This window comes from Balaenoptera physalus (assembly GCF_965194825.1).
Source record: "Balaenoptera physalus genome assembly, chromosome: 4".
Lineage (NCBI taxonomy): Eukaryota > Metazoa > Chordata > Mammalia > Artiodactyla > Balaenopteridae > Balaenoptera > Balaenoptera physalus.
This window is the reverse complement of record NC_138891.1, coordinates 1,413,219-1,437,115: the sequence shown is the minus strand read 5'-3', so window position 1 is coordinate 1,437,115 and position 23,897 is coordinate 1,413,219. Positions and strand designations below refer to the sequence as shown.

Genomic DNA, 23,897 nt, shown 5'->3' with positions numbered 1-23,897 from the left:
GTATGTGTCATTCTGCAGTGAATTAACATGTGACAAGATGTCAAACCTCCCCACAACCTCCCCACAAGAAAAAGTAAAGCGTCTCCAAAAGTTGGAGTTATTTATTTTTCATCAACCTGGGTAGTTTGATTTTAGGTGTATGAAATAGTTTTCTGGAATGTTTCAGATATAAAAAGAAGTGAACTATGTTGTCAAATCTAAACTTTCTCTGCCAAAAATGAAAATGTGTAAAATCTAAAATCAAATTACAACTGTTAATGAGGGCAGAAATTTGGGCTATCATTAACATTGGGTCATCTGTATTCAGAATTCATTATGATTAGACCCAACAGTACTCTTCTATAGGCCTTTAACTAAAACCTAAAAAACAACTTTTGTTTTTGTTTGTGAGACCCTACCTTTGAAATTCCAATACCAGAATTTGATAAAAATATTATTTCTACTGCAATTACATGATACTCCTCCAAAAAACTATAAACTTCCAAAGAGGAGGGGCTGTAATTTATTCATCTTTACATTCCCAGGGCAAACATATTTAAAGGCACTTTAGATATGATCACTTAATATATGTTTGATGGTCCTGGTGAACAAGAGAACTGAGGCAGATCTTGCTGATACATAAGAGGCTATGAGAAGTTATTAGCAGCCACGAGGCTCAGTTATAAATAGAAGATTTATTATTTATTTATACTCTCACCTTGTTTCAGAAAAGTTAAGGCAGCCTAAATAAACATGCACAAAGTAAAATGAAATTTTAAAATATGTAGGATATGGTAAATTTTATGTTATGCATATGTTACCACAATTTTAAAAAAAAACTATATAAAGGTAAAAATCAGTATATGAATTTGAAAAAAGTAGAAAAGATGAAATCAGGAGTCCTATAAGGACCTGTACACTTTTTAGAGGCAAATCTGTCTTTATAAAGGACAACGCAAAGCTAAAAACACAATTAGTTACCTGAGTCCCCACTTTAATGCTTGGCAAAATAATTGACTGCTTTATGAAACAGTGTCTATCTACCCTTTGAAGTTTTCAGAATCAAGCATATTAGTTTTTAGTATAAGTATGCCTGTACCCACAATTAATATAAGAAATTAATCTGATTAGAATGATTTAGAATAATTAGAATAAATAAATCAAGAAAACTACTTAATCAACTCTCAATAAAAAAACAAAAAACAAAACAAAAAACACTGAAAAATAATACAGATTTTACTCACTGCTTTAAAAAACTTTTCTGACAGTTGGCATTTGGATCCAAAACTTTTGGGCTGCAAAGTCATGTTTTCCTTAGTCTGAGAATCAAAAGTTGGATTTTCGATAAGGCAGTTAATAAAAACCCATATATGGTTCTTCACCTGTTGAAAACATATCAAAAAAGGTCAATATCAGAACTGATATTATTTAATAATTCAACAGAATATATAAAACATCACTGGGGCTTCCCTGGTGGCGCAGTGGTTGAGAATCTGCCTGCTAATGCAGGGGACACAGGTTCGAGCCCCGGTCTGGGAAGATCCCACATGCCGCGGAGCAACTGGACCCGTGAGCCACAGCTGCTGAGCCTGCGCGTCTGGAGCCTGTGCCCCGCAACGGGAGGGGCCGCGATAGTGAAAGGCCCACACACCGCGATGAAGAGTGGCCCCCACTTGCCACAACTAGAGAAAGCCCTCCCACAGAAACGAAGACCCAACACGCCAAAAATAAATAAATAAATAAATACATACATAAAGTAGCTATTAATTAAAAAAAAAAAATCACTTACTTGAAATGGTTTCACTGACACACCAGCTTTGTTCTTTTTCTTAACTACTTCAATCAGTTTACCAACAACTTGGTCTACTACATAATCCACATGCCGTCCACCCTAAAGACGGAAAAAAAATAGAATCCAAAATCTTCTATAGTTAAGGTAGCAAAATAGTTATTACATATTCATTTTTTTCTAGAATGAGCGTTGAATCTTCACCACAACTTTGTGAATTTAGTATGACTATATTATTAACCCTATTTTCCAAAGAGTTAAGATGAGTCTCAGAATGCCAGAGTTGGGATTTAAAAAATAAAGTCTTTTTGGCCATAGAACCAGTTAGCAACTCCATAAAACTCCATACAAAGTGAAAGCAATCGAATAAAAAGAAACATGAAGTGAGAATGAACACTGGCCTGGTGGTGGCAGTGACACTCACAAGACTGACACTTAGGGACTGTGGCAGCCATTGACAGTTGTCCATTCAATATCCATTCTCTCCTTCAACCTACTGACAAACCCAAATTTGTTTGTTTTTAACTGGCAACATGCCCAATTAAAAATTTTCACCAATCTAGACTCCCTTGCAGCTAGAGGTAGCCACTTGACCCAGTTCTAGCCAGAGATGCTAGCAGAGGTCTACTGGATGGGGCTTCCAGAAAAAGTATTGCATTCTTGATCAAAGGGGAGAGGCTCTAGTTGGCATGTGCATTTGCCCAAACTCGTTCTCTCTCCCTAGAACTTGGAAGGGTGCAGCATGAGAACGAAAGCCAAATGCTAAGGGTGGCAGAAGAGAAAGCCAGGAAGAGCATAGGTCCCTGATGACACCCTGGAGACACAGAACCAGACTAACACTGCCTACCACCAGTCCCTAGTCATACGAGGAAGAATAAAACCTTTACATGTTTACAAGCCACTGTATACTAGGTTTCTGTTACACATAACAAAATGCAATCATATCTGATACAGATTTCTGTTGACTAGAGAAAGTGATGCTAGATTATAAAAAAATAGAAAACAATAAAAAAAAAGTTCAAACTTGAACAAGAGTGACAAAGTGACAGATCACTGCTTTAGCTTATTCTAAAATACACACTTGTAGTGCCTAATATTTTACTATGGTCAATGGATAAATGCTTATAGATGAGAAGAATTTCATTCGATTTGGAAATTTAAAAGCCTACAGAAAAGGGTTCAAACTCCTCAGAATGGCAGATAGAGCATTTCACAATCTGACACCAAAACAGACTCATGCCCTATTATTTGTTCTTTTACACTCAAAACTCAGAGAACACAGAATAAGGAATTTGTTATCATTCTAAATGTCATAAAATATAAATGTATTCAATTATAAACACTAATCATATAAACTTATTTGTCAATGGATGTTTAAACTGTAAGACAGCTGTTTCATAGAAAATAAGCTTTTCATAAGTCAATTTTGATTTCACAAAAGCAGATTTGGGTTTTTTGTTGTTGTTTTTGTTGTTTATCTTATTGTCTTTAATGAAGCACTGTTCTACCACTGACTTGGAAACAAAGAATTAGTGTACTTACTTTTGTTGTTGCAATGCTATTTACAAAGCTGATTTGCTGGAATCCTTTTTCACTCAGTGTGAGACAAACATCCCATCTTTCATTTGCAAGTTCATGAATAACTTTTAGGGCCACTCCAGTTTCATCCAACTTGTCTTTCACATAAAGATCTACATAACTGCGAAATCCATTTACCTAATAATTTGGAAAACAAAAACAAGAAACAATTTCTCTCCTACTGGCAGCTGAACTAGGTGAATGCCAACAGGTACTCACACTCTCATTTCCGCTCATTCACAACACCTCTCAATCTGCAGATCCCAACCTTATTCTACTCCTTGATTTCTGCCCTTTAAAAAGGAATTCATTTCCGTATGTACTTGACAAAGAGAGGTTATGAACGGACAGCTGGACAGGTAAATTATTATAAAATCTTTCAAAACTTTAAATTTTTAAAATGACCAACTAGACCTACAGTTTGAGTTGACATGTAGAGGACAAAGAAGGAGAAGTTTTCTTCTCCCTTACAAGAAAACATCTGGTCAGGTGACAAATTTTTTATGTATCTTCAAAAGCTTGAGATCACAGGACAGCTGGCCATCCTAAGTCTGAAGAGAGACAGGTGTCTGTAGGGAGACACAGAACCTAAGCCTTTTGCTTACCTGGGACCGAAGCTACCTGGTTATATAAGCCCACAGGAGCCTTAAGCCAGAGCTTCTGACGAACTGCTATAGGACACGTGTGGACTGGCGTGAGTGTGTCAAGAACTTGAGGGCTGTGGTCAAAGGGTTCCTACTCTCCCAGGAACCGTAGAGCAGGTTTTCACAGGGCAGATCAGAGAGAATCTAGAACAAGTTCCCCCCATGGGGCCAGCTGGGGGAGAAGAGAAGCCACTGGGAATCCCACCCAGACCCCCAGACCCATCTCCCTTATCAAAAAGAAAAACAAACGACAACAACAGCAAAAACCCCCTTAATCCACAGGGGGAAGGGCACTGCCAGAAAGCCGTGGTGAAGTATCACTGCAGCTGGGGTGAAGTAATTCTGCCCCGGGCCACCCCACCTCACCCCCATCTCATTTAAGTTTACATTTTTAAAAGGTTTATTCTGCAGGGCAGGGAGCCTAAAGGATACTGAATGAGAACACTGGCGGTTACCTGCTGCAACTAGGGCAAGAGAACAGAGGACAAAGGGACAATCCCCACCTCCAGAGGCGGGGCAGACACTCTTGTGAATGCCAGACCCGAGACACGGGCTCACTGTGCACTCTGAAGCCGGAGCTTTAGTCACACGTGGGGGTCTCCACAACCTACAACCGGGCTAGCAGGCCTCCGATAACAACAGTGGTTCTCAGCTGGGAGAGCTACACGAGACAGACCCTCCTTGAGGGGCAGCTCCAAGGGAAGGCTCAAAGCGAAGAGAAGGGACAAAAAACAATCTGAAGTATCTGGTGCGCATAGCAACAACAGACTGCAAACACGGCCCGGTCCCTGTCCAGATCAACATAAACCCTCACACTAGAGCCTAGGTACTCCATATCTACTACCCTATACAACATAGCTGATTTTCAGCAGAATCTTACAAGGCATGCCAAAAGGCAAGAAAAAACACAGTCTGAAAAGACAAAGCAATCATCAGAACCAGACTTAGATGTGTCACGGATGTTTTAACTATCAGATAAGACCTTTAAAATAACTATGGCTAATCTGTTAAAGTCTCTAGTGGAAAAGGCAGACAATATGCAACTTCAGCAGAGAGACAGAAGCTTTAAGAATGAATCAATTGGAAATCCTAGAAATCAAACACAGCAGAAGACAAGAAGAATGCCTTTGTCAGGCTCAGCAAAAGACTTGAAACAGTAGAGGAAAGAGATCAATGAACTTGAAAATAGAGCAACAGAAATTAAAAGTAAAACACAAAGAGAAAACAGAGTGAATAAAGCACAGCAAAACGTCCAAGAGCTTGGGACCCTACAATAAATGCATAATTGGAACACCAAAAGGAAAAGAAAGAAAAGCATGTAAGAAATATTTGAAGATATAAGAGCCAAAAATTTTCCAAAATTAGTGACAGACACCAAACAAAAGATCCAAGAAACTCAGAAAACACCAAACAGAGTAAGTACCAAAAAAACCAAAAACCACCACCAAAAAAAACCAACCAACCAACAGCAAAAAAAACCCATATGTATACCTAAGCATAGCATACTCAAAAACCAAAGACAAATAGAAAATCTTCAAGGCAGCCAGAGGAAAAACAAACACTTTACCAACAGAGGAAGAAGGATATGAACTACAGTAGAAACCATGCAAGCAAGAAGACAACAGAGTGACATTTTTAAAGTATTGAAAAAATTAAACTATCAACCCATAATTCTACATTCAGTGAAACTCTGTATCCTTTGGAGTGAAGGAAAAGAAGGACTCTCTCAGACAAACATAAACTGAGGGAATCTATTGCCAGCAGACCTATTCTACAGAAAATAAATATTAAAGGAAAATCTCCAGGCAGAAGGAATATGATTAAGATCAAAAACTTAGATCCACACCAAGAAATTAACAGTATTGGAAAGGGAATAAATGAAGCTAAAATATAATTCTTTATTGTATTTTTAATTGCTCTAAAAGATAACTGACTGCTTAAAGCATTAACAACAACATCACTCGTTGTGGAAACATTTCTGCCATCATTTTTTCAAATACTTCTTCCACCTCATTCTCTTTCTTCTTCTGTTATTTATAGCACATGTAAAACTGAAATGTATGATGTACTGTTATAAAGTCCTTCCACTACACATGGGATACACGCACCCTTATGTTCACAGCAGCACTATTCACAACAGCAAGACATGGAAACAAGGCCATCGACAGGTGAATGGATAAAGAAGATGTGGTACATGTATAAAATAGAATACTACTCAGCCATAAGAAATAATGAAATAATGCCATTTGCAGCAACGTGGATGGCCCTAGAGATTATCATAAAAGTGAAGTCAGACAGAGAAAGACAAATATCATAAGATATCACTTATATGTGGAATCTAAAAAGATGATACAAATGAACATATTTACAAAACAGAAACAGACTCACAGACTTAGAGAACGAACTTGTGGTTACCGGCGGGGGAAAGGTGGAGGGAGGGATAGTTAGGGAGTTTGGGATTGATGTGTACACACTTCTATATTTAAAATAGAATGCCTTTCCATGAAAAAATAAAGTCCTTTCACTACACATGAAGTGATAAATTATTTGAAGGTGGACTCAAATCATTTACAAATGTGTATTATAAACCCTAGGGCAACCACTAAAAACGTTTTAAAAACAGGTATAATAACAAGTAAATAGAGGAGATAAAATGGAATCATAAAAAAAAAAGCTCAATTAAAACCAGAGAAGGCAGGATACAGGGAAATAAGAAAAACAACAAATACAATGAATAAATAGCAAGATGGTAAATTTTAAGCCAAATTTATCAATAATCACTTTAAATGTGAATCATCTAAACACACTGGTTAAAAGAGATTAACAGATTAGATTTGAAAAGCAAGATCTAACTGTAAGCTGTCTACGAATTAACAAAGCATTAACTATTTTAGAAGACACTTACAGGCAATTTCTTTCCATTAAACATAACCTTGACTCCTTTGCATGAACCAGCCAAATCGTAAGCTCTTCTGGTCATGAGAGCCACAATGTCCTTGTCAAGTTTCTCCATCTTAAACTTGGACAGATCTGGTTGGAATGTTATGCATGTGTAATCTTCACCATCAAAATGTTTAATTTTGGCTTCAGAAGTCTTCATCATATTATTCATCCATGTCTTTAAAAGAAAAAATATTCAAATGTTTCTATAATGCCTCTATATTTGATAATACATAAAGACTCAGCTAATGAGATAACACTCATTTACCACAACTATATCCGTTTTCCAGCTTCACAACAAACCAGATTCTTAAAACTGATATTGTAAATGAAAAAATTTTAAATACTACTATTATAACCTCATGCTGAAAGTAAGCAAAATAAACTGCACAACTTTATACATTGTTAGTTAAACATCTTTCAAATTCTTCAACATGACCATATAGAATTTTACAAAAATAAAAAGGTATGATGCTTTTCCTGACAAAATTATTTTAGCTTATGTAAACTTTCAAACTATTTTCAAAGGTCTACAAAAGTGAAATATAAAATTTTGAAATGTAAATTTGATGAATCAACAAGGAATTTTTCAAACATGCTAAGCGGATGTATTTCAATCTGCCTATGAGGGTCAGGACATTTTCCCTATTGCTAAAATAGGTTAAAGGAAAAGTCTGTTAAGTAAAGCGTTTGTTTTAAAGGAATAGGAGAAAGATAGGTTTATGTAAAATATCCCAGGCATTCTTAAGTCTTTTTACTCTGATTACTTGCTTAATGCTTTAAAAATGCTTTATATAGGTATCATTGCAATTTACCTAAGGTCTATTATCTTGGCAAAGCAACAAACACGATTATTTAAAAAAAAAAAAAAAATTAGGCACATTTCTATCATACCTGCTTAAAACTATGTTTGTATTCTTTGCAAGCAGTTTCTACTGTAAACTTTGTACTGAAAATATTACAAAGTTTTGCACCATAACCATTGCGACCACCTGTAAAAACAATTAAATGTGAAAGGTTTAATGAAAATGGTTTTAAAGAAACTGTTAACTCACCTACCATACAGCAGGTCTGTTGCAAAACAGTTTCCACTTATTGAAATAATCAATTGATGATAATGCAAAGTATATTTAGATTTTTCATTTAAAGAAAAATACAATTAAGATTTAGCACATATAGTAAAATTAAAATATGCATTTTGTAGATTCATTATCTTCATCACAACTTCAAAAACATTAAGCTTTGTATCTCCTATAATTCAGTAAGTCTATGTATGAAATCTGAGCTTTCTATCAAAGTTACTTCTCTATTACAAAATTTTAATCTATATAACTTCCTAGAGCCTTGGTTTTGGAAAAAAAAAAATTATCTACTTAGGAAATGTAAATAAGTGGAAAAACATCTGGTTTTGGTCAAAGCACTTTCAACTCTATTCATAGAGTCTAGACTTTCAATCTTGACCCTCTTAAGGAAATCAGTTTAAAAGCAATTTAATTGATACCAAAAGACATGGTGCTTATGTAAAAACAAATTCACATAAACAGGAATCATACACATCTTATTTTCATCAGGACTCTAATTCAAAACCCAAACCGTTAGCCAGGTTAGAGCTCCAGGAGTTCTAGCAGAAGTCAACGTACTACGAGAGTTAAGTCTCTATCAGACTATAACCAAGAAAACAATTAAACATGATAGATTTTTATATATTAATTCTGAAAAGGATTTTCTCATAATAAAACTATACAGATTTCCTTTTCTGTAATATTTTATATAGAAAGAGTAAGAGAGGGCAATATTTTTCAATAAAAATTCTGATCAGCCTAAATCAGACTTTACCTGTTACTTTTTTCTCATCATCGTCATAGTTACTGGATGTTAAAAGCTGTCCAAAAATTAATGCAGGAACATAAACTTTCTCTACTTTGTGTTCTACTACCGGAATGCCTTTCCCATTATTCCAGATGCTTATAATGTTAGATTCACTGTAAATAAATAAGCAGAGTTTAGAGCTTAAAATAGTTATAAGCTATATCAATTAATTTACATCAAAAGTAATGTAACCCAGAATAAACCTGAGTTTGCCAGCCATTACCAATTGGGAGACACTCACTCGTCTTCCAAGAAAATACTTACTGAGGACGCACATTTCTATCCCTGAGTCATAACTCAAATTAGGATCACTAAGATCTGCAGGTAATACTGCAACGTTTCTCAGGAAAAGAAACTCTTCTCAGTAGTAAAAGCAGTGAAGCTTTTATAAGAAGCCAGCTATCAATTTCATTTTCTTTTCACACATATTAGCCATGATCTTCCTGCTTCACCCTGCCAGTCAACCACCTGTGAACCCGGGCTCTGCAGGGCCAGTGTCCAGGGCCATTTTTATTTCCTACCTGACTGCTGAGCAGGGCAGACAGAAAAGGAAAAACAGCCTGAAATGTACTCCATTCTCCGCCTAAATGTTACAGGGTTGTTTGTATTGTGGCAGTCATTGTTATAAACTAACTTTAATGGTTTTAAAATATGTTAAGTATTACCTATTTTAGGTCTTTTAGGTTTTTCAATCACAAAACCATCTATTTTAGTCCTAAATGGTATGGAGTAGAGGTTCCTACAGTTAACAGCAACTTGACGTAGGCCATGGTCCTGATGGAAAATTTTGCCTACCCTATTGTTTCAGGGTAGTATACGATGCCTTTACCCACTTAGCCAAATGTGCAAAGAAACACAGCTTCACTGAGAATTACCTTAAAAAGCTACCATTTGCCAATCTGATTCACAATTATTCTTAGACACACTGTTTCACACACACACATAGCTTAATCTCTCTAGAGTTACTAGAAGTAGTTATTACAACTAAAAAAAAAAATGTTATAAAAGCCAAAACGAAAATCAAAGATCCAAGAGGAAATTAATTAAATTTTTAGAAGTTTAAGAAAAAGAAACTAAAAAATAACTTAACACATCATCTTCTTTCTCTCGCTCTACAATATAGGTTCAACTCTCCGAATCGCGGAGACTCAAATTTTGATATCATTTTTATTCATATCTCCTGATCATTCTCTAAGTCGTTTAGTCATCAAGACATTAATTTGTTCTATTAGATTCGTTTCAGCAGTATCCGACCTTCCTTCATTCCAAATGCCAGTATAGGAGTCTAAATTAGCATCACCTTAAATACTGTTACTGCAACACTGCTAAAAAACAGAGCTAGCCACTCCCCTTAACTATATTCTGATACCACAGCTCTCCTCACACTACTGTTTGCTCCAGAACACATCAGTAGTTTAAGTGTCTTCTATTGCATGTTCCAGGCCCATTATCCATATCCTTACTTAGAGTCAAACTGAACTACCACTATTCTGCAACATGCATGCTATTTTCCTGCAGGTCAGTTTTATTACTTGTCCACGTTCATTCCCAATTCTTCCATTTCTTTGTTTATTGGTCTTTCCCTTGCCTATACTACCTTTTCCCTCTTTGTCTAGCCAAATTTTACCTGAACTTCAAGGATCAATTTACGACTTCAGTTCTCCCACAAGCCTTTTACCCAGCCTAAAACAATGTTTCCCAACCCTCCTTATATTGAAACTTGCAAAAAAATCTAAAGTATTTAAGGGGGACCTCAGGACATAATTAGGTTAGCTCACTTGTGGGTAAACACTCTCTACAGAATACACAGCTGAATATTTAAGTATGTAATGGTTTCAAATTAGCTACTGTACTTTACCCTTGTGTGTCCTAAATGCAGATGTCAAAATAGTGGGCCTTAGAAACAAGGGCCGTGTATTGCATTACTTTTTTAGACTTCCAAATAGTTCCTAGCTTGGGCTTAAAAACCTGTAACTTATTAAGCACCTTTTTTTTTTTTTTACAAGACACTTCATGGAGTTTAAAACTATAGAGAAGAATTCTGAAGGAAATGAAGAAAGACAATGCATGGAAAATTACAGATACTAAACATCTCAGAATGACACAAAAAGTCAACAAACTCATGAGAAAACCCTTAAAATTTCTTCATCCTACTTAGTATATGTGGTACTATAATTAAAATAAGGCACTTTGTAAATGCGTTATCTTCATCACAGTTTCAAAAAATGAGGCTTGATATCAAGTACATTCTATAAGCCTGTATGAGTATGAAACTGAAATTTTCTATCAAAGTCACCTATTACAAAATTTCAATCTATTTCACTTCCTAGATCTGGTACTTATTTCTATAATCTCTAAACAATGATTCAGAATTCTATAACTATATTCTTTGCTCCATCAATAATCTTCACAGAAGTATTAAGAAAAAGAATGATGTCCTTGAATAAGCTATAAATAAAGTTTTGAAATAATTAAAGCTAACGAGAAACCTGGAAAACAATCTAAACATCCAATATTCATTAGCTGGAAAGAGGTTAAACAATGATGACATACTGACATAATAAAATACTTAGGAACATTAAAAAGAATTAAGTAGATCTACATAAGTTAATAAAGAAGGCTGCCCACAGTATGTCAAATAAAAATTGAAAGATACAAAATAGTATACAGAAGGCGATTTTTTAAAAATGTATACATATATGTACATATATTTCAGTATGAGTGTGTATTATTTTTTGAAAGCTACAGCTTTAAGAGTTTCAACCCTGAATAAATAAGAATACTTAAGCTAGAGAAACAGAACTCTGATTAATGTGCTTTCCACGGTTATTTGATTTTAATCAAATAGATGCCAACAAATAAGTTGTTTCAATAACAACTAACCATTATGTTATACTATTTAATGGGTTTTAAGCTCCCCTGTAAGAAGTTGCTTCAAATTTTCTTTCTAGAATTGCTGTCCAAATTCTGCATGGCATCCCTTGCTAATCCATTCCTACTTTTTTGTTGTTTGTTTTTTTGGGTTTTTTTGTTTTACAACTGTGGCTGTTTACTTAAATTTTATTCCCACGTCACAGAGTATTATCAAAAGAGGAATAAGAGCTAAACTGTGCTGTGTATCCTCTACACTTAACCCATTAACTATCAAAATTTAACCTCTCTTTTACACAAAGAGTTCATGTACACATATGCACAAAGAAAAATAAAATCTGCTATACAAAAATGTTAAAAAGAATGAAACCCAAAGAATATAAAAAATGGACAGCAGAGAAAAATGGGTCAATAAAATAAACAGCCTAACAGCACTTTTCCCCATCTGAATTCTGCTTTAAAATGACTTCTTAATTTAGAAATCTAACTTAAGCAAAAATTGCATCACTGAAATAAAATTGATTTTAATAAAAGTAGCATGAATTCTGTAATATATGTAGTAAAGGAAAAACATAAGGAATGATTTTATGGGAGAATATTCACAAAAGTCAAAATGTTATTGTTAAAATTAACAAATAAAATATAAGGATCAGCAACATGTCCCAAAATGTTTGTCTGTTGCCAATTTTAAGTATGTGTGTGTATAAAATATATATTTTAATTAAAAGCAGGAGAAAGATTCAAGAGTCTCATCAATAATTTATAAACAAAAGTAAAATAGGAAAGGAGAGGTGAAAAATATACTACCTTCACCCTTTTTTCCTTGGAATAGTGGACTATGAATTTTTGTTTTATATACATATTTTATATGAAGTAAAAGAACTTTCCAGCAGAAGCAGTTAAAATGACTTAGAGATAAATAAGAAAAAAGAAACTGTTATCTGATTGCCATTAAGAACCAAATAAATTTAGTTATAATTCTATGACACTCTTATACTCACACAAAAATGTCTGCTGAATGAAAAGGGAGTTAGAAAGAGGGCAATAAAGGCACTAGTTACATAGAATTACTTTGTCCCAAATCTGTAATAAACTTCAAGTAAAGCCTGCCACCAAGAGTCATTATTTGGTCTACAGAGCTGTTTTATAGCTCACTTCTTGATCACTTTGTTATGATGGGGTTCTATCTAATCTTTTTTTTTTTAAGTCCACATTGTTGGATCAATGTGGTCAAAACAATTAAGATAAAAGAACCAAATATCGTAACCATGTTCACCATGAATGTATTTAAGAAAAGGCCTTCTTCCTTAGTTTTCAGAGTCTTTCAGTTCTGATTTTTAAAAAAGCTTAAAGATATCAAAAATTCAACATCTATTACTCCTTACTAGCTCTCCTAAAACATAATAAATGATACCATTTTTAACTGATAATTTCCTAAATATGGAAGAAAAGAAATCCTGGCAGCCAAAATTTCCTTTTAAATGTCTGCCTAAGTTGCAACTTGTAAGTGTCCTGTACATCTTACCATACAGATTCTCAAGAATTTATCTGTTATAGAAATGATGCAAATGAAAAACAAATAAAAAAAGAAAGGAAGAAAAAGAAAAACCAAGAACTTCAACAGTATAGTTATGTGGTAATATTTTCATATAAGATACAGTCAACTTCATGGTATAACCAAATATAAATTATATTTTTATTATATCATTTATCTTAACCATGTCCTTAAAATTAGATTACTGACAGTAAGGCTATAACTGAATTATTCAACTTTCATGTTAAAGAAAAACCTTAAAATCATGCTAAGTTACTAATTATAAAGGATAAATGTAACATAATATCTCACAAAAGCATACTGGTGAAAAACAGGATAGAGTTTTAAGTTAGAAATACTTTATTATTTTCACTCCCCCTCAGTCCTCCAAAAAAAAAAAAAATCACTGTAGTGATCAGCTGAACACCTGGTATATATATTCTATAATACCAGCAGTTCCCAATTTACAAATGTTATAAATGGAAAAGTCCAAATGTTGGTTATGAAAAAGTAAATTTAACCCATAATATAACTGGAATAGTACTAACAATAGCCTGTAGCCTTGAGTACCAAAGCAAAAATAAGAAAAGATTGATTATACAAGCAGCTGAAACAGTATCCACAGCATCAGAGGGAGAAAAATGGTCTCCAAGTGCTCCCATAAGGAAGTACTGAATACTTTGGAGAAAAAGATCATGAATGACAGAGGAAACTATAAGAGGGTAGCATTCTGGCCAAAAGAGGCAAAAATAACAAGGTCTCAAGCAACAAGAAACTCAAGAGTACTAACTGTATGCATTATTCCTTTGAGGAATGTTCAAAGTTGAACATCTGAATAAAACAACTTAGCATAAAAAATTAAACTTGAAATATACTTACGGATCAATAGAAACTTTAATACAGGTCATGTTCTTATCCCTCTGTTTATTGTCAGCTGCATTAACTACAAAATTAAATATTTTGATAAGTAGTAAAATATATAAAAAGTTATAATAAATAAACATACAAGGGCATACATAAATAAACATCAGCTACACGTGCATCACTGCTTAATATAAACATTTACATATGGTAATAGTTAATGAAAATAATACCGCTAACTTCTAATACAAAATCTTATTTTCCAAATAATATTCTTAAATTTTATATCACACCAAATTACGGTTATGTCTTCTACCACAAAACGGGGAGGCAGAGATGATTCTATGATATATAAAAACAAATTAATTAAAAACAAACATCTGCAGTTTACAATCCCCTATCCAGGTCTAAAAGTAAAATATCGAGTTTAACTATGTTTTATCTTGGCAACACATAACTACTTTCTCTTGCTCTCCTTCAATAAACTAGTGATTTTATAGACAGATTGAGCTGAAACCAGTTATTTCTGAATTAGAAAGGCACTCTTTAGCATCCTTAGAAATCAAAATTTTAAATCCTATGAACTATAACTGATAATACTTGCATACATTAACCACAGCTTCAGTGGTTAGCCAGCTGTCAAACTGAACTTCAGTCAGAGAAGGAATATGCTCCTGATAAACACTGTGTAACCTAAAAGTAAAACTGGCGGATAGTTGGGAGACAAGAGTGAAAAGTACAAAACGTAAGTAACCAGTGTTACTCTCCTATCCTTTTCCCAAAGACCAAAAGAAGCTTCAAGAGACCTAAACAACCCTGGTAGGAAACCTCAAGTGGCACTGATGAGTCTCTATAGAGAATCCTTGGCTAAAAACGTTTCCAAAGTGCAAGCCTGCCCTAGGAGTCAATTAGGTATCCACACTTTGTTGCGATTTAACTAATCATGTGATTTGGAAAGGACAGAGGTATTTGGAACAATGGTTGTTAAACCTAGTTGCCCGATAGAAATACCTAATGTGTTGGTGAAAAACCCATTTTTATGTGTCTCAACTCAAACCGACTGAATCTGCAAGATCAGGCCCTGAAATCTATATTTTTAACGTGCCCTCCCCTGTTGACTGGGATGTGAGCAGCCCCGAGACGACTGCACATACAGGACCATAAAATGACCCTGGGATTACTGATCAAATACAACACATGCGTTTTACAGATGAACAAACTGAAACACAAAGACATGATGTCTAGAGATATGAACATATTACAGCAGGTAATACAGATTTTCTGAAGAACATTTATACTCAACATAAAAACCAGAGATATGCCTTTAAAATTTATAAGTCTGGCTTTATGTATATAGGGACATTATAATGATATCAATAGAAACAGATGCATTAAATCTTAAGCAAGTACTCACCCAAAATTTCATCAAAGATCTTGTACAAACCCGGCACAAAGGTAACCTCTCTGCAATTCATTCCTACGTCTTCATCATACACCCACATGAGCTGCATTGAGAGAAAAGTTCAAAAGAACTTATGGAGTAAAAAATATTTAACATCAATTTTACAAAGCATAAACCCATATTTGTCATTTAGTCTGTAAATACTTAGATCTCCAAAGTAGAAAAACATACTACTTCAGCTGCAGTCAACCTTGCTGTATTCATCTTCAATTTAAATAGCCTCAAAATTGAGAAATTGTTCATTTTGTATCAAGTCTGTATTCTTACTCATACATAAAGTCAGCTTTAATATAAGGCACCAAAAATTGCTGGAAACAGTATTTAAATAAAATAGGAAAAAAATTATGTTTACTTTACACTTTTACTTCACACATTATATTTTTCTGTAGTACAAGTAGCACAGAGTAAAACAGTATGAATGCAGCATGATTTTCAGAGACACCTAGCTTTGAATCCCAGCTCTCACTAGTTGAGAGGTCTGAGCAAGTTACTTAAATTATTTAAACTTCAGTGTCCTCATTTATAAAATGGAGATAATAGTACCTGCTTCACAAAACTGCTAGAAAAAAACTGCTATGCGTAAACCAAGTCCATAGTAAGCATTAAACAATAGTCATCAATGTGTATATATAACTTCTAGAATTTAAAATAAACCACAGCATGAACTTCAGAACTTTTAAAAAGTTCACATAGCACCATTTTACTGTATACTTCTCTATACTCTATACTTCTCAGATAGTTTTTAGCTCCCAGTTTTTTTAATTTCTAGTGAAAAATTAAGACATTTCTACCTCTTAGATCTCTCTCCCTACTTTATGTCATTATCAGAGACATGAAATTGTGTACTCACAGAGCATATACTTACAAAATTGTATTAAAAAGTAGAAATACATCTAATTTCAGTAAAATTTAATAATTACCTGTGTCAATGGCTCCACCGACCCAATGTACGTATCAGGACGAAGGAGAATATGTTCAAGTTGTGTCTTTTTCTGATACACTCTCTCGACAGACAACTTCTTTGAAGGGTCATTTTTGTTTGCAGTTTCTGACTCTTCTTTTTTTGCAGCATTGTTCTGATCAAAAAGAGTCTAAAATTAACCAAAAAATCAAATTTAAATAACCTACCAAGGGGTAAACTAAAATGTATATGGACACATAACATAGGTTTTCTCTTTAACAACAAAATTATCTTTCAGGCTCTAATTTTTATGTTCTAAAGAGAACACAGGTCTATTTACTGAAAATCTAGTACCTTTTATAATATAGTGTGAAACTGCAGTTTTGACTGAGCCCAAAAAGTAGCTATATATAGTCACCAGAATAGCTAGAACAGCCTACAACTATTGAATCAAGAAATAAATATTGGAAGAGCTTCAAGATGGCGGAAGAGTAAGACGTGGAGATCACCTTCCTCCCCACAAATACATCAGAAATACATCTACATGTGGAATAACTCCTACAGAACACCTACTGAACGCTGGCAGAAGACCTCAGATCTCCCAAAAGGCAAGAAACTCCCCACGTACCTGGGTAGGGCAAAAGGAAAAAGAAAAAACAGAGACAAAAGAATAAGGACGGGACCTGCACCAGTGGGAGGGAGCTGTGAACAAGGAAAGGTTTCCACACACTAGGAAGCCCCTTTGCGGGCGGACACTGCAGGTGGCGGAGGGGGCGCTTCAGAGCCACGGAGGAGAGCGCAGCAACAGGGGTGCGGAGAGCAAAGCGGAGAGATTCCCGCACAGAGGATCGGTGCCGACCAGCACTCACCAGCCCGAGAGGCTTGTCTGCTCACCCGCCGGGGCGGGCGGGGGCTGGGAGCTGAGGCTTCAGCTTCGGAGGGCAGATCCCAGGGAGAGGACTGGGGTTGGCTGCATGAACACAGCCTGAACGGGGCTAGTGCACCACGGTTAGCCGGGAGGGAGTCGGGGAAAAAGTCTGGAGCTGCCGAAGAGGCAAGAGACCATTGTTCTGGGGTGCGCGAGGAGAGGGGATTCAGAGCGCCGCCTAAACGAGCTCCAGAGACAGGCGCGAGCTGCAGCTATCAGCGCGGACCCCAGAGACGGGCATGAGACGCTAAGGCTGCTGCTGCCGCCACCAAGAAGCCCGTGTGCAAGCTCAGGTCACTATCCACACCTCCCCTCCCGGGAGCCTGTGCAGCCCGGCACTGCGACGGTCCCGTGATCCAGGGACAACTTCCCCGGGAGAACGCACGGCGCGCCTCAGGCTGCCGCAACATCACGCCAGCCTCTGCCACCGCAGGCTCACCCCGCATCCGTACCCCTCCCTCCCCCCAGCCTGAGTGAGCCAGAGCCCCCGAATCAGCTGCTCCTTTAACCCCGTCCTGTCTGGGCGAAGAACAGACCGCCCTCAGGTGACCTACATGCAGAGGCAGGGCCAAATCCAAAGCTGAACCCCTGGAGCTGTGCAAACAAAGAAGAGAAAGGGAAATCTCTCCCAGCAGCCTGAGGAGCAGCGGATTAAACCTCCACAGTCAACTTGATCTACCCTGCATCTCTGGAATACCTGAACAGACAACGAATCATCCCAAATTGAGGTGGTGGACTTTGGGAGCAACAATACATATATTTCTTTTCTCTTTCTCTTTTTGTGAGTGTGCATGTGCCTCCTTCTGTGTGTAGTTTTGTCTGTATAAGCTTTGCTTTTACCGTTTGTCCTGGGGTTCTGTCTGTCGGGTTTTTTGTTTTTGTTTTTTTTAGTATAGTTTTTAGTGCTTGTTATCATTGGTGAATTTGCTTTTTTGGTTTGGTTGCTCTCTTCTTTCTTTTTTATTACTTTTTAAATTTTTTTATTTTTAATAATTATTTTTATTTTTTATTTTAATAACTTTATTTTTTTTCTTTCTTTTTTTCTTTTTTTTCTCCCTTTTATTCTGAGCTGTGTGGATGACAGGGTCTTGGTGCTCTGGCCGGGTGTCAGGCCTCTGTCTCTGAGGTGGGAGAGCCGAGTTCAGGACATTGGTCTGCCAGAGACCTCCCAGCTCCACATAATATGAAACGGCGAAAATCTCCAGAGATCTCCATCTCAATGCCAAGACCCAGCTCCACTCAATGACCAGCAAGCTACAGTGCTGGACACCCTATGCCAAACAACTAGCAAGACAGGAAAACACCACCACCCATTAGCAGAGAGGCTGTCTAAAATCATAAGGTCACAGACATCGCAAACACACCACCAGATGCGGACCTGCCCACCAGAAAGACAAGATCCAGCCTCATCCACCAGAACACAGGCACTAGTCCCCTCCACCAGGAAGCCTACACAACCCACTGAACCAACCTTAAACACTAGGGGCAGACACCAAAAACAAAGGGAACTACTAACCTGCAGCCTGTGAAAAGGAGATCCCAAACACAGTAAGTTAAGCAAAATGAGAAGACAGAGAAACACACAGCAGATGAAGGAGCAAGGTAAAAACCCACCAGACCAAACAAATGAAGAGGAAATAGCAGTCTACCTAAAAAAGAATTCAGAATAATAATAGTAAAGATGATCCAAAATCTTGGAAATAGAAGGGAGGAAATAAAAGAAACATTTAACAAGGACCTAGAAGAACTAAAGAGCAAACAAACAATGATGAACAACACAATAAATGAAATTTAAAATTCTCTAGAAGGAATCAATAGCAGAATAACTGAGGCAGAAGAACGCATAAGTGACCTGGAAGATAAAATAGTGGAAATAACTACTGCAGAGCAGAATAAAGAAAATAGAATGAAAAGAATTAAGGACAGTCTCGGAGACCTCTGGGACAACATTCAACGCACCAACATTCGAATTACAGGGATCCCAGAAGAAGAAGAGAAAAAGAAAGGGACTGAGAAAATATTTGAAGAGATTATAGTAGAAAACTACCCTAATATGGGAAAAGAAATAGTTACTCAATTCCAGGAAACACAGAGAGTCCCATACAGGATAAATCCAAGGAGAAACATGCCAAGACACATATTAATCAAACTACCAGAAATTAAATACAAAGAAAAAAACATTAAAAGCAGCAAGGGAAAAACAACAAATAACATACAAGGGAATCCCCATAAGGTTAACAGCTGATCTTTCAGCAGAAACTCTGCAAGCCTGAAGGGAGTGGCAGGACATATTTAAAGTGATGAAAGGGAAAAACCTTCAACCAAGATCACTCTACCCAGCAAGGATCTCATTCAGGTTCTACGGAGAAATTAAAAGTTTTACAGACAAGCAAAAGCTAAGAGAATTCAGCACCACCAAACCAACTCTACAACAAATGCTAAAGGAACTTCTCTAGGCAGGAAACACAAGAGAAGGAAAAGACCTACAATAACAAACCCAAAACAATTAAGAAAATCGTAATAGGAACATACATATCGAAAATTACCTTTAAAGTAAATGGATTAAATGCTCCAACCAAAAGACATAGACTGGCTGAATGGATACAAAAACAAGACCCATATATATTCTGTCTACAAGAGACGCACTTCAGACTTAGGGACACATACAGACTGAAAGTGAGGGGATGGAAAAAGATATTCCATGCAAATGGAAATCAAAAGAAAGCTGGAGTAGCAATTCTCGTATCAGACAAAATAGACTTTAAAACAAACACTATTACAAGAGACAAAGAAGGACACTACATAATGATCAAGGGATCAATCCAAGAAGATATAACAATTGTAGACATTTATGCACCCAACATAGGAGCACCTCAATACATAAGGCAAATGATAACAGCCATAAAAGGGGAAATCGACAGTAACACAATCATAGTAGGGGACTTTAACACCCCACTTTCACCAATGGACAGATCAGATCATCCAAAATGAAAATAAATAAGGGAACAGAAGCTTTAAATGATACATTAAACAAGATGGACTTAACTGATCTTTATAGGACTTTCCATCCAAAAACAACAGAATACACTTTCTTCTCAAGTGCTCATGGAACATTCTCCAGGATACATCATATCTTGGGTCACAAATCAAGCCTTGGTAAATTTAAGAAAATTGAAATCGTATCAAGTATCTTTTCCGACCACAATGCTATGAGACTAGATATCAATTACAGGAAAAAATCTGTAAAAAATAGAAACACATGGAGGCTAAACAATACACTATTTAATAACCAAGAGATCACTGAAGAAATCAAAGAGGAAATCAAAAAATACCTAGAAACAAATGACAATGAAAACATGATGACCCAAAACCTATGGGATGCAGCAAAAGCAGTTCTAAGGGGGAAGTTTATAGCAATACAATCCTACCTTAAGAAACAAGAAACATCTCAAATAAACAACCTAACCTTACACCTAAAGCAATCAGAGAAAGAAGAACAAAAAAACCCCAAAGTTAGCAGAAGGAAAGAAATCATAAAGATCAGATCAGAAATAAATGAAATAGAAACAAAGAAAACAATAGCAAAGATCAATAAAACTAAAAGCTGGTTCTTTGAGAAGATAAACAAAATTGATAAACCATTAGCCAGACTCATCAAGAAAAAAAGGGAGAAGACTCAAATCAACAATCAGAAATGAAAAAGGAGAAGTAACAACTGACACTGCAGAAATACAAAGGATTGTGAGAGATTACTACAAGCAACTATATGCCAATAAAATGAACAACCTGGAAGACATGGACAAATGCTTAGAAAAGCACAGCCTTCCAAGATTGAAACAGGAAGAAATAGAAAACATAAACAGACCAATCACAAGCACTGAAATTGAAACTGTGATTAAAAATCTTCTGACAACTAAAGCCCAGGACCAGATGGCTTCACAGGCGAATTCTATCAAACATTTAGAGAAGAGTTAACACCTACCCTTCTCAAACTCTTCCAAAATATAGCAGAGGGAAGAACACTCCCAAACTCATTCTACGAGGCCACGATCACCCTGATACCAAAACCAGACAAAGATGTCACAAAGAAAGAAAACTACAGGCCAATATCACTGATGAACATAGATGCAAAAATCCTCCACAAAATACCAGCAAACAGAATCCAACAGCACATTAAAAGGATCATACACCATGATCAAGTGGGATTTATCCCAGGAATGCAAGGATTCTTCAATATATGCAAATCAATCAATATCATATACCATATTAACAAACTGAAGAATAAAAACCATATGAACATCTCAATAGATGCAGAAAAAGCTTTCAACAAAATTCAACACCCATTTATGATAAACACCCTCAAGAAAGTAGGCGTAGAGGGAACTTACCTCAACATAACAAAGGCCATATATGACAAACCCACAGCCAACATCATTCTCAAAGGTGAAAAACTAAAACCATTTCCACTAAGATCAGGAACAGGACAAGGTTGCCCACTCTCACCACTGTTACTGAACATTGTTTTGGAAGTTTTAGCCACAGCAATCAGAGAAGAAAAATAAATAAAAGGAATCCAAATCAGAAAACAAGAAGTAAAGCTGTCACTGCTTGCAGATGACATGATACTATACATAGAGAATCCTAAAGATGCTACCAGAAAACTACTAGAGCTAATCAAAGAATTTGGTAAAGTAGCAGGATACAAAATTAATGCACAGAAATCTCTTGCATTCCTATATACTAATGATGAAAAATCTGAAAGTGAAATTAAGGAAACACTCCCATTTACCATTACAAAAACAAGAATAAAACACCTAGGAATAAACCTACCTAAGGAGACAAAAGACCTGTATGCAGAAAATTATAAGACACTGATGAAAGAAATTAAAGATGATACCAACAGATGGATTCAGTGCAATCCCTATCAAACTACCACTGGCATTTTTCACAGAACTAGAACAAAAAATTTCACAATTTGTATGGAAACACAAAAGACCCCAAATAGTCAAAGCAATCTTGAGAAAGAGAAACGGAGCTGGAGGAATCAGGCTCCTGGACTTCAGACTATACTACAAAGCTACAGTAATCAAGACAGTATGGTAGTGGCATAAAAACAGAAGTATAGATCAATGGAACAGGATAGAAAGCCCAGAGATAAACCCACACACATATGGTCACCTTATCTTTGATAAAGGAGGCAAGAATATACAATGGAGAAAAGGCAGCCTCTTCAATAAGTGGTGCTGCTACATGTAAAAGAATGAAATTAGAACACTCCCTAACACCATACACAAAAATAAACTCAAAATGGATTAAAGACCTAAATGTAAGGCCAGACACTATAAATCTTAGAGGAAAACATAGGCAGAACACTCTATGACATAAATCACAGCAAGCTACTTTTTGACCCACCTCCTAGAGAAATGGAAATAAAAACAAAAATAAATAAACGGGACCTAATGACACTTAAAAGCTTTTGCACAGCAAAGGAAACCATAAACAAGACGAAAAGACAACCCTCAGAATGGGAGAAAATATTGGTAAATGAAGCAACTGACAAAGGATTAATCTCCAAAATATACACACAGCTCATGCAGCTCAATATCAAAAAAACAAACAACCCAATCCAAAAATGGGCAGAAGACCTAAATAGACATTTCGCCAAAGAAGACATACAGATTGCCAACAAATACATGAAAGAATGCTCAACATCATTAATCATTAGAGAAATGCAAATCAAAACTACAATGAGATATCACCTCACACCGGTCAGAATGGCCATCATCAAAAAATCTAGAAACAATAAATGCTGGAGAGGGTGTGGAGAAAAGGGAACCCTCTTGCACTGTTGGTGGGAATGTAAATTGATACAGCCACTATGGAGAACAGTATGGAGGTTCCTTAAAAAACTAAAAATAGAGCTACCATACGACCCAGCAATCCAACTACTGGGCATACACTCTCAGAAAACCATAATTCAAAAAGAGTCATGTACCACAATGTTCACTGCAGTTCTATTTACAATAGCCAGGTCATGGAAGCAACCTAAGTGTCCAACGACAGATGAATGGATGAAGAAGATGTGGCACATATATACAATGGAATATTACTGAGCCATAAAAAGAAACGAAATGGAGATATTTGTAGTGAGGTGGATGGACCTAGAGTCTGTCATACAGAGTGGAGTAAGTCAGAAAGAGAAAAACAAATACTGTATGCTAACACATATATATGGAATCTAAAAAAGAAAAAAAGGTCATGAAGAACCTAGGGGCAGGACAGGAATAAAGATGCAGACCTACTAGAGAATGGACTTGAGGACACAGGGAGGGGGAAGGGTAAGCTGGGACGAAGTGAGAGAGTGGCATGGACATATATACACTACCAAATGAAAAACAGATAGCTAGTGGGAAGCAGCCACATAGCACAGGGAGATCAGCTTGGTGCTTTGTGACCACCTAGAGGGGTGGGACAGGGAGCGTGGGAGGGAGGGAGACGCAAAAGGGAGGGGATATGGCGATATACGTTTATGTATAGCTGA

At 36.2% G+C, this 23,897-nt stretch overlaps 1 protein-coding gene across 3 annotated transcripts in view; it reads right to left on the bottom strand.

The window, feature by feature from the left end:
• The window catches only part of TOP2B (DNA topoisomerase II beta), a 66,218-nt gene that overhangs the window by 29,072 nt on the left and 13,249 nt on the right, over window positions 1-23,897 (bottom strand). For 2 of the 3 annotated variants that reach the window (XM_082460744.1, XM_082460746.1), the window contains exons 2-10: window positions 16,448-16,618; window positions 15,480-15,570; window positions 14,084-14,147; window positions 8,767-8,912; window positions 7,825-7,922; window positions 6,896-7,108; window positions 3,311-3,484; window positions 1,769-1,870; window positions 1,224-1,361 (exon numbers count right to left, since the gene is read on the bottom strand). In XM_082460744.1, coding sequence (XP_082316870.1) covers window positions 1,224-1,361; window positions 1,769-1,870; window positions 3,311-3,484; window positions 6,896-7,108; window positions 7,825-7,922; window positions 8,767-8,912; window positions 14,084-14,147; window positions 15,480-15,570; window positions 16,448-16,618 — 1,197 coding nt within the window. The remainder of the gene's footprint in view (window positions 1-1,223; window positions 1,362-1,768; window positions 1,871-3,310; window positions 3,485-6,895; window positions 7,109-7,824; window positions 7,923-8,766; window positions 8,913-14,083; window positions 14,148-15,479; window positions 15,571-16,447; window positions 16,619-23,897) is intronic. The other variant, XM_082460745.1, reaches the window with a different exon arrangement.